At 63.6% G+C, this 11,519-nt stretch overlaps 1 protein-coding gene across 5 annotated transcripts; it reads right to left on the minus strand.

Moving 5' to 3' along the window:
- Positions 1–22: 22 nt before the first annotated feature.
- PIGS (phosphatidylinositol glycan anchor biosynthesis class S) lies at positions 23–9,293 on the minus strand. 5 transcript variants are annotated; one of them, XM_030536372.1, is made up of 12 exons: positions 8,977–9,293; positions 8,179–8,318; positions 7,524–7,635; positions 6,479–6,568; positions 5,964–6,055; positions 5,124–5,334; positions 4,549–4,691; positions 4,347–4,461; positions 3,775–3,920; positions 3,213–3,313; positions 2,404–2,614; positions 26–1,529 (listed from the first exon to the last, which is right to left on the minus strand). In XM_030536372.1, the coding sequence occupies exons 1-12, from the start codon at positions 8,993–8,995 to the stop codon at positions 1,254–1,256; spliced, it is 1,656 nt and encodes a 551-aa protein (XP_030392232.1). In that variant the 5' UTR covers positions 8,996–9,293; the 3' UTR covers positions 26–1,253. The 5 variants fall into 5 exon arrangements, with proteins under 5 accessions (XP_030392231.1, XP_030392234.1, XP_030392232.1 ...); XM_030536370.1 differs by having other exon boundaries at positions 8,956–9,293; XM_030536371.1 differs by lacking the exon at positions 8,977–9,293 and having other exon boundaries at positions 23–1,529; positions 8,179–8,360.
- Between the last annotated feature and the right edge of the window lie 2,226 nt (positions 9,294–11,519).

The raw sequence follows: 11,519 nt of genomic DNA on the forward strand, positions 1-11,519 counted from the left end.
AAAGGCACACTGCCCCTCAGCGGAGTCTGGCTTTCACTTTTATTGTTTTGTTCAGCATTCATCAGTGCATCACTCTCACTTCTGGCCCCCCCCAGTCCCCTGCAACACAAGGCCCCAGGCTCTCACCACAGAGACACACAGGCTGCCAGCCATGGCAGGAAGCTAAGAAACCAAAGAGCCACGTTCTGTACGTCCCTGAAGGATGAGCAGCACTCACCTGCTGCAGACGCTGCGAGGAAGCCCTGCCCCAGCACACAGGCAAAGGCTGGCCTGTATATGCCCTCTACGTCGGGGAAGGTGGCAGGGTCACACTTGTGGATCAACAGCTCACAAGGGAAGGGACCCGGGTCCAGTGCATGTAGGAGGGGCCCTGCCAATACCAAGGCTCTCAACAGGAATAAAAGGATGGTGCCCCACAGGTCTCACCCCTGCTAAGCTGGGCATGCCACACAGAGGCTGGGCTGGAAGGGTGCAATTCAGACTGCGAAAGCATTCAGAGGGGACAGAGACTCCAGAGCATCTCCCAGAAGCTAACACCAATCCCTCTGACTCAAAGGAGAGCCCCTTCATCCAGGCACCGTGGGCGGAGTGGAAGCTTGACTCATATCCAGGGAGCCCCAAAACTACCTCCTTTGCTGTCTGGCGGTGGGGCTGGCTGCAGCAACTAGAAAAGACAGGATTGGCCCAAGCTCATCCACCTTGGGCCCAGCCTGCAGGGGCATTCTGTCAGCCAGCCAGTCACATGCAGCTGCAGCCACTCGGCACTCCCTGGGGGAGGTCTGTCCATGCCAGCTGACCGGCTTGTGGGGCTCTTCCTAAGGGGCTGTTTAATTGAGGTGTAGAAAATGGGGCTTGGGCTGGAGCCAGCGCTCTGGTACCCCCACACCTTGCAGGGTCGTAGAGCCTGGGCTCCAGCCCAAGCCCAAAGAGCCACACCACAATGAAACAGCCTCTTAGCCTGAGGTGGCTGGCACAGGCAAGCCCTGGTGCCAAGCTGCAACACAGACCTCCCCTTTGGAGTCCCTGCTAACCCCCGAGGTAAAGGCAAAGGTGAAGCCAAGAGCACCATGCTGGGTCTAAGCCTTGGTTTCTGACCCAATACCCTATTTCTGCCAGACTTTCCACTCTTCCAGGATTCATAAAGAATCATCTGAGTCCAAGCCCTTTAACTGGGCCCTGACTGTTCCGACACAGACAGGCTGTCACGAGCTGGCTCCAAGCTTCCCTGCCCCATGGAGCAGCTGAAGACAGGCTCAGTCAGTTTTCATGGGCTCCTTCTTGCTCTGTTTGGCTTCCCGGAGGATCTTCACCAGGGACAGCAGGATGGGCACCGCCATCGGCAGGAAGAGTGGGATGTAGATGGCAAATTTCTGGTCATCAGGGAAGTACAGGAGATGCAGCAGCGAAGGGTCAAAGAAGGCCCGCTCTGAGGAGGTGACTGCCTCTTTACTGGCCTGGAATGCTGAGCCCAGATGGCCAGAGGCCAGCTCCAGCATAGCAGTCTGCGCTGATGCTACTGCATGGTATACCTGGATGGGACCACACAAAGAGTCAGTGCAAAGCGGCTCCCTGTCTGGCCCAGGCAGGTCAAGGGAGCTCCAGGCACACACACTTGAGGCCCTAGGAGTGCCAGAAGTTGAGCAGATCCTGGATTGTCAAGTCTGGCTCTGCTCTAAGAAGTGACACTAACCTCTACATATCCCTTCTCAGCACCCTACAGCCAGGGGGCTCTGAGTGTCAAGCCACCTACTTTTACACCGTCACCAGACGCCCGTTCAACCCCACTGCTTTTTACGCTCTCAGCTACACCTGTGCAGTCCCATTCTTGGCAGTGCCTTGCACACGGAGTAACCGGGGCAAGATGTGGGACTGCAACAGGAACTTAGCGAACAGCTGCATTGACGCCGCACAGAAAGGAAGGGCTGAAATCCAGTCGCTGCCCCAGAGCTGCATTGGCTCCAGGGTTATGACACGCACACCCAGGGAGTGGATCTGGCACTTGTACACACACTTTGCAGTGCAAACTGTCACTCGACGGCACCAAGGGGTCTCAGCCTAGCAGAGAGCGGGAATGGGAAGATTCAGACGGTCTCTCCCCAGTGAGGCTGAGACAGTTTCTATTAATTATAGGTCCAGGACATAAGGGGGCAGTGATCCTCCAGAGGCAGAGTTCTCAGCCCAGGACAGGGTGCCCTTGTGTCCTCTAACTGACTCAAGCAGCCAGGCCTGGTCCAGCCCTCCAGGATAAGGGCAACAATTTTCAGAAAGCTTCCCCATCCTCAAGAGGGGAAATTAATAGATAAGTCTGGGCAGACAAGTCTCCAGCAGCAGCAACTTGTGGGGCTCCTATGTGACGCTGGCAGCCCCCAACTTGTTACAGGGACCCTCCCACAACCCACCCACCTCAGAAGCAACATCATCCTTGATGACGATGTTCCCGATCTTGTCTAGCAGCTGGGCCAGGGAGGTGAGGGTGGTGGACACTGTGGCGATATTCTCCACTGTTCGGGTCCACAGCAGGCGGTCCAGCTCCCAGTCCGTCAGCCCATTGTTCCCAGGGCTCTCCAGCAGGAACTCCTCTGGGAGCGGCACCTGGGAGATCCCAAACAACAACCTGGGGGGGAGAAGGGGTAGATCAGGTCTGTGCTAGCAAGGGAGATCACTGGCCAATCTTCCCTGTGCTCACCCCCCCGCAGCAGAGACATGGAGTGGGCACGTGCCAGAAATGTTCTCGTCTGCCTTTCCTACAGCAAGTTCAGCCCTGGCACAAGGTACAGGTCTGAGTCCTGCTGCCCAGGGGGACGCTCTGTGGTCACTGGGCCTTGGTCCAAGACCCACCAACGCTACTGAACAGCTGTCAAACAGGACAACTCCAGCTGCCACCACCCTAGGCCAGACTGAGGCAGCAGCTAAGGGGAGACAGGAGCCACATGCCACTGCTGACCCCTTAAGCCAGCCAGTGACCTGGGAGAAGTCTGTCCTCACATTGCCAGAGAGTCTAGGAAAAGCACAGAACCAGCCTCAGGCTGCCAGGGAAGGGGGAGCCAGAGAGGCAGCGTCTCTGCCCTGGCACACACCTCCCAGGCAGGCACAGTCTGTGCTCCGCCCCAGCAGCCACAGCCTCACACTGCTCTGGTGGAACTGAACGCAATGAATGCAGAGAATGGAAGGGCTGGAGCAGGGCAGAGGAGAGGGGAGAGCAGCGTCCTCACCGAAGCTGGGCCAGGAACACCTCCATCACTCGCACCATGTCCACATCCACCCGAAGCAGGAGAGGGGCCTTGTCAGGAGCTGGGTGGTCGATGTTGTACACCTGCCAAGAGAGTGTGTCCAGGGCAGGCCTGACGCAGACCATGCCTCACCACACGGAGGCCCCCCCGCTCCCTGTTCTCCAGTCAGCCCACAGCTCTGGGCTACCCCGCAGTGCTGAGCACTGCTGCCTTATTCAGGGAACGGCCAGGGGGCTCAGGCCCAGGCCAGCCTGGCCTCCCATTTCTGAGAGTGGCTGAGACCAGCCACATCACAGGAAGGGGCAAGAACCCGACACCAAGTGGAAAAAGCCTATAGAGTGCCGAGGGCATTGTTGGGGCCCTGGCAGGATGCTGTGGGGCTGGAGGAGCTAGACCAGGAGCTCTCAAGCACAGCACAGGGCTCCAGCTGGTCAGCCCCTGCCAGTCACAGTCCGCGGCACGGGGACTGCCTAGGCCCCGCAGGGGGAGCAGAGCAGTGCTTTCCACAGACAGGGCAGGGCCGTGCCAGGCCCCTCCTCCTCACCATGATCCCACCCCAGCGGGGGCTGTGGAAAGCATTGGTCCCCACAGCGGCACCATCCTTGTCCTGGATGTAGAGAGGGGAATGGACACGCTCTGGCACATACAGCAGGAAGTTCAACACGGGGTAGAGCGACGTGGCGCTGGAACCTGCAGCAGGGCACAGTGAGCATCATGGCATTTCCAGGGCAAACATCGGCGAGCAACAGGGACCCTAGGAAACTGACTGCAGGAGTTCAGCATGGGGAATGTTACTGGGGCAGGGTGGGACCAGACCCTCTCCTCCCCTCGGCCAGGCTCAACCTGCTCCTCAGAAGGGGTCAGTGGCCTGGGGGTTACATCAGTACTTCAATATCAGTCAGGTCAGGAACTGCACAAATTCACCTGGGTCTCAGCCCACGCCTCTCACCGGGATCTGCCCTTCTAACTAGTTAGCAGTATGGGGGCACAGGGCTGGGCACGAGGGCTCTGTGGGGCAGAGTCAGTGCTGTGTCTTCCAGCACAGGTCTCCGCCTTCACCCTCAGCAGCACTAACCTCTCAAAGTGGCCACAGCAAGGACGCAAGGTGGCACTTACCCAGCCTGGCTTCCACTGGGTTAATGACGTGGGGGAGACTGAGCGCGCTTAGGATGAAGCTGGAGGAAGCCTTGTCAAAGCGGGGCGAGACCCCCAGGACGGCATAGTACAGGATCTGAGGGGATCACCAAGGAGATGGATGTTGTGGGAAGAGCACCGTGTGGCCAGCCTGGGTGGGGCACCCTCCTACCACCCCTCTCACCTGGGAGTCCACCGAGAAGTTGGCCACCGAGCCCAGCTTGTCAAGGAAGGGCTGCACGTAGCTGTTGACAGCTGCCTCGATGTCCCAGTGCACGTCGTGGGACTTGGGGTCTGGATTCAGTAAGCTGAAGGTGATCTCGTACCCTGGGAAGAGCAGAGAGCAGAGCCTGCCACCAACATCCCACTGCAAAGAGCTGCAGCAGCACATGCCAGGCCAGCATCTGCCAATGGCCCCAGGTCCCCTGGGCAGGAGTGCAAGAGCAACGATTCCAGAGCAGAGCAGATGCCAAGTGGGCCAAAGAGAGACCAGAGCTACGCTCCAAGGAGTAACTGGGGGACCCAGCCTCCCGCTCCTGAGCTCAGGGGCTCCCGGGCAGTGGCATGGGGTTGCTAGAAGGCACAGAGGACCCCAGAGTGTTGGTTACTCAAAGGGAGGGGTTGCCTGGGAATCCAAGGACGGGGAGAAGAATGTGGCCCAACTGGGTTCTGTGCTGTCTCCAGCCCTGCCCAAGACAGACACCGTGCTGCAGAGACCCATGGGAACGGCTCTCATGGCAGGCACCCCGCGCGTCCTACCCAGGCTGGATTTGAACGGGCGCCTCGTGTCCGTGCCGAGCTGGTCCATGGGGACACGATCAGACAAGGCAGTGGTGATGGAGTCGGTGGTGAAGGACATGGCCTGCACAATCTGCTGCACCCGGGCACTAATGGCAGCCAGGACATCCCCTGGGCCCTGCGTTCCCCTCATCACGGCGCTACGGTGCTTCCCAATGTACACACCAATGCCCTGTGGAGAAGGCAGGACAGTGAGCCAGGACTCCAGGGAGGGGCAGGGAGCACACACCTCCCCCTCCTGCGACCGGAGCGCTCCCAGGGCAGCAGGCTCAGCCCCAGGCAGGGGCACCCCAGACTGACCCCTTCTTGTGCCTGGATCCAGGATAACAGGGCTGGGAAGCTCCACAGATAGTGGCTTCAGGCAAAGAGAGTCTTGGATTGTTCTGCAGCCACCCCACTGAAGGGCAGGGGGGAGCTCACCAAATACACAGGAGAGCCATGCCCCTTCCTGCCTATGGGGCATGCACCAAGCAACGTGGGAAGCGTCTCTTTCTGCAGAAGGGTGTCTCTTCCAGCAATGCCCCCTCCCTGTCAGATCGTCCACCTCCCAGGCCCTGCCAAGGCGCAGCCACAGGACTCTGCCCTTTGTGCTATGCCTGGAGGAAAGAGCAACAGAGGAATAGGGCATCTTTCTGGGCAGGTCCCTGTCCAGCACAATCTCTCTGGGGAGCGTCTGCCTGCTCTCTTGCTCCAGGGACACAGCTCTCTCCTGGGAAGCAGCAGGCAGACCCCGGACACTCCAACCCACACTCCTGGTCACAGAGTGAAGAGGTGGGGCACTACCAGCAGAGGATGTTGTACCTGAGGCAGGAGAGGGGAGGTTTCTGGGATCACGTATACGGTCAGAGAGCCCAGCAAGTCCTCCTGCAGCAGGAGCAGCGCAGCGTCTGCCTCTGGGGAAGAGAAGGGAGCTAGTGTTGTTGGCGGCATCCCAGGGGGGGATGAAGCAGGCATTACCAGCTGCCCAAAGGAAGTATTCCAGAGAGGGGAATCCCTCATCTCTCTCCTAGCTCATCTCCAGCCGGGATCACCTGGCTCCCTCACAGCCCCCACTACAACACAAGTCTGTGTCCACAGTCACCACTAGGTCCAGGCTCCTGGAACTCCCGCCTGCCCTGGAGCAGCCCATCCCTGTGCCCCAAGAGCTGCACGTAATAGTTAGCAGCAGCAATCCCAAACAGCTCCCGGGGTGACATGCACCCTGGGAATGCCGGCCCTTTGCTCCCCACAACCAGTGGTGTTTCTCCCTGCTCTTTGCGAGCTCTACCCCAGGGCAGCAGCCTAGCGTGTCCTACAGAACCAGTGTGACCCTGTACCTTGCACAGTGGCCATGGTCAAGGCTGCCTGCTCTGTGGCGGTCGCACTCCGGTAAGTCATCTCATAGCAGGATGTAACGCTTGGTTTTCCTGCGGGGAAGGGAGAGAGAGCAGGTGAGGCCAGCTGGCCCAATGTGCTGTGCTCTCCAGCACCAGGGCCCTGCTCTGGTAACCCCGATAAGGAACCAGGCCTAAAGGGATACAGCACCTTCTCCAAGCTCTGCGCATGCCATAAGCCTCCCCTTCGGCCAGTGCTGGGCCCCAGCTCCCAGAGCTGAGCAAGGTCTCACGGCCCGGCTGGTCCGTCCCCATCCCCTAGTCCGTGTTCCCTAGGGTTTGCCCAGTCTGATGGGTCACGTGTCCCTGGGAAGATAACTTCAGCATGACCTACCTCATGGGCAGGGAGCTTCCTTTCCTTCACTTTACTCTGATTCTCGTTACCAGCCTCCCACCTTATGGTGTGGCCCCCCAGACACTCGGGAACATTGTGCTCCCAGCTACACTCAGCTTTCAGAGCCGTCCCTCCTCAGTGGCTCCCTCCAGCCTTGCTCCAACGCTGCAGGCTGGGGGCAGGGCGGGGAGCAGTCAGTGGCCCCTGCTCTTCACCCTCCACGCCTGAATCTCACCAGCCAGACCCTCTCTAGCCCAGGGCCTAATAGCACTGGGGTCACAAGAGGCTCTGGCTTGGAGGAGAGCGGCTCCAGCCTTCCACGGCTTGACACGGGAAGTTCCTTTCCTTGTTCCACTAGTGGCCACCCATGACTAATCTGTGGGGGACAGTCCCAGCCCCAGTGTGGGCCGAGCTCCTGCAGCTGGAGGGGAGAAATGGGGACACCACTTGCCAGTGGAGATAGTCCCTGCAGCGCCAAGGGATCTGGGGCTTGGTGGACGGGGCTGCTGGCCTCCATTGCACTAGCTCAAAGCCGTGAGCTCAGCAACGGCCAAGGGGAGAGGCAGGGACAGTGGGGAGACTCGCATGAGAGACTAAAGCAAACGAAGGGGTTATGGCCAAAGCACAAGCCCCCCAGCAGTCAGAGGTTCTTACGATTTAACAGAATCTCCTCCTCCCGTGTGTCTGCTAAAGGGAGTCTCCTCTGCTGAGCTCCTGGCAGAGTCCCCTTGGCAAAGACCACTGAGACGGGCACAGTCAGCTGGAACTGAGCAAACAGCAGCATTACCAGGTCCCCTACCACCATCCCAGCCTCCATCAACCCGCCGCACCTCCTCACAGCCCTTCTGGGAGCCCCAGCACCACCCAGAGCCCTGGGGCACCTAGAACTTCAACAGGATCTGAACCCTGGGAAGGGAGACCCAGGAATTGCTGCTGCCGCCAGCTGGAAACTCCTGGGTCTGCATCAAGAGTCTGCACCCAAAAGCGCTGACGGATGCGGGACATTCCGCCCTCCCCAAGGGGGAACGGCCGCCGGGGGGGCAGCAAACTCCGGCTGGGGCGGGAAGGGCCCTGGGCCCCGAAGGTGGGGGGGCAGAGCGAGGCAGGAAAGGCCCCGGGGGCGGGGAGGGCAGAGCGAAGCCAGCCCTGGCCTGGCTCTTCCCCCAGCACAGGGCAGGCTGCGGGGGGGGGGGGGTGTCACTGACCCGCGGACCAGTCCTGAGGCCAGAGGCGGAGCAGGCTGCAGGCGGTCTGGGTGGGAGCGAGGGGCCCCGCGCCCCCCCACCCCCGGGCCCCGCGCCGCCCCTACCCGGAGCGAGCCCAGCGCGCTGATCCCCGCGTAGGGCAGCGAGGCCCGGTACGTCTCCGTCGTCTTCCACCAGAGCGGCAGCCCCAGCACCAGCGCGACGGCGGCGAAGGAGAGAGCAGCGCGCTTCCCCCGTTCCTTCTCTGCGGGCGGCAGGCACGGGGCCATGGGGGGGCGGCAACCCCCCCGGCTCCTCCGTTCCCTGCCCCCCGGCTCCCGCCCCGGCTCCTCCATTCCCTGCCCCCCCGGCTCCCGCCCCGGCTCCTCCATTCCCTGCCCCCCCGGCTCCTCCCCCCGGCTCCTCCGTTCCCTGCCCCCCGGCTCCCGCCCCGGCTCCTCCATTCCCTGCCCCCCGGCTCCTGCCCCAGCTCCCCCCCCGGCTCCTCCGTTCCCTGCCCCCCCGGCTCCCGCCCCAGCTCCCCCCCCGGCTCCCGCCCCAGCTCCCCCCCCGGCTCCCGCCCCAGCTCCTCCATTCCCTGCCCCCCCCCGGCTCCCGCCCCGGCTCCTCCATTCCCTGCCCCCCCCCGGCTCCCGCCCCGGCTCCTCCATTCCCTGCCCCCCCGCCCCAGCTCCCCCCCCCCGCCCGGCAGGCATGGGGCCATGGGGGGGCGGTAACCCCCCCGGCTCCTCCGTTCCCTGCCCCCCGGCTCCCGCCCCAGCTCCCCCCCCGGCTCCTCCATTCCCTCCCCCCCCCGCCCGGCAGGCACGGGGCCATGGGACCCGCCGCTCCCCCCGCAGGACGCCTGGGTTCCGCTCCCCGCGGTCACGGGGCCCCATCACCTCCCGCCGCCGGCTCCGCACCTGCCGCGTCAGCCGCCATCCTCTTGTCCGACTGCTCTTCCCGGACCTCCAGGGGCGGGGCCCGCCCGCAGCCGGGGAAACCAGCCGGCAGCCAATTGGCGCAGGCCAAGGGACGGGAGCCGTCGTAGACCGACAGCAGCGCTAACCAATCAACGCTGACTAAGAGCGCCGGGGGCGGAGCACGAAGGTGCCTGTCCGGTACGGGTCCCTCAGAGGGACACGGCGGGGGGGGGGCTGTCCGGCACAGGGGCCCGGGAGAGGGAGGCGTGCGCGGGTCCAGGCCTGGGAACAGAGCACCTCCGCCCGGCCAGCGGGGCCCCGGCCCCCGGCACTCCGCCCCTCCCCCGGCACTGCACACACCCCGCCCTCCCCGGCCCCCGGCACTGCGCCCCTCCCGCGGCACTGCACACACCCCGCCCTCCCCGGTCCCCGGCATTGCGCCCCTCCCCAGGCACTGCACACACCCCGCCCTGGGCACTGCGCCCCTCCCCAGGCACTGCACACACCCCGCCCTCCCCGGCACTGCGCACTGCGCCCCTCCCCAGGCACTGCACACACCCCGCCCTCCCCGGCACTGCGCCCCTCCCCCTGCACTGCACACACCCCGCCCTCCCCGGCCCTGATCACTGCGCCCCTCCCCCGATACTGCACACACCCCGCCCTGGGCACCCCGCCCTCCCCGGCCCTGGGCACTGCGCCCCTCCCCAGGCACTGCACACACCCCGCCCTCCCCAGCCCCCGGCACTGCACACACCCCACCCTCCCCGGCACTGGGCACCCCGGCCCCCGGCACTGCACACACCCCGCCCTCCCCGGCCCTGGGCACTGCGCCCCTCCCCAGGCACTGCACACACCCGCCCTCCCCGGCCCCCGGCACTGCACACACCCCGCCCTCCCCGGCCCTGGGCACTGCGCCCCTCCCCAGGCACTGCACACACCCGCCCTCCCCGGCCCCCGGCACTGCACACACCCCACCCTCCCCGGCCCTGGGCACCCCACCCTCCCCGGCCCCCGGCACTGCACACACCCCGCCCTGGGCACTGCGCCCCTCCCCAGGCACTGCACACACCCCGCCCTCCCCGGCCCTGGGCACTGCCCCCCTCCCCAGGCACTGCACACACCCCGCCCTCCCCGGCCCCCGGCACTGCACACACCCCGCCCTCCCCGGCTCCCGGCACTGCGCCCCTCCCCCGTCACTGCACACACCGTGCCCTCCCCGGCCCTGGGCACTGCGCCCCTCCCCAGGCACTGCACACACCCCGCCCTCCCCGGCCCTGGGCACTGCACCCCTCCCCCGGCACTGCACACACCCTGCCCTCCCCGGCCCTGGGCACTGCGCCCCTCCCCCGTCACTGCACACACCCCGCCCTCCCCGGCCCTGGGCACTGAACACACCGTGCCCTCCCCGGCTCCCGGCACTGCGCCCCTCCCCCGGCACTGCACACACCCCGCCCTCCCCGGCCCTGGGCACTGCGCCCCTCCCCTGGCACTGCACACACCCCGCCCTCCCCGGCCCTGGGTACTGCGCCCCTCCCCCGGCACTGCACACACCCCACCCTCCCCGGCCCTGGGCACTGCGCCCCTCCCCCGGCGCTGCACACACACCCCACCCTCCCCCGGGCACTGCACCTACACCCTGCCTTCCCTGGCACTGTGCCTCATCACTGCACCCACACCCCACCCTCTCCAGCATTGGACACTAGGCCCCTCCCCCACCACTTCACTACACCTCAGCCCCAGGCACTGCACACACATACTGCCCTCCCCCACACCAAGCCCTGGACACACACTCCCAAGCCCTGGGCACTGCACTCCTCCCCTGGAAACTGCACACCCACCCATGCACTGCACCCCCCCTCCACTGGCACTGCAAGTCTCTCTGCTGCTGCTAGTGCCCCTCCCCCCCTCCTAATTAACTTAGAATCCAGTACAAGTGCCTTAGTGACTGCTTTCCTGCAAGGTGATTCTCCATCCAGGAAAGCTGAGCAGAGCATGGGACAGGAACCCAGGCCCAGCCAAGGGCTGGCCCCACTTCTCTCCTTAACTGCCACTCAAACCTTGTAGGAAGGAGGCATTTGACCTTTCTGCCTCTGTTTCCCCAGCTGAGAGTCATCTACAGCCAGCTCAAGAGACGGGGGTGGTTGGCTAAGGAAAGCACCAACAGAACAGAAATGGACCAGACCACATTACAGCTCTACCACAGAGGAGCGTGCCTGTAGTCCATGCAACAGGCAGTCCTTGCAGTAGTAATGGGGATGGATCATGTGCTACCAAAATAGCTCAGAAGGACTCTTAGCTGCATCAGAAAAAAGCTGAACACGCCAGTTTTGTTTTACTACAGTTCCGGAGTAGGCCACACTCCACCCCTACAGGAGGGCAGCAGCTGCTTTCCTTGCACAGGGAGGGATGAGTTCTACTGAACTGAGCCCACAGTGAGAGATTGGTAGAGATAGCCATGGGCAGTTGATGGAGGAGCTTCACCCACTACTGAAACACTGCCACCTCTGGGGTGGCACTTGGCAGCTGTTTAGCAGCACAAGACA

Source organism: Gopherus evgoodei, chromosome 17 (assembly GCF_007399415.2).
Source record: "Gopherus evgoodei ecotype Sinaloan lineage chromosome 17, rGopEvg1_v1.p, whole genome shotgun sequence".
In the NCBI taxonomy this organism is placed as follows: Eukaryota; Metazoa; Chordata; order Testudines; family Testudinidae; genus Gopherus; species Gopherus evgoodei.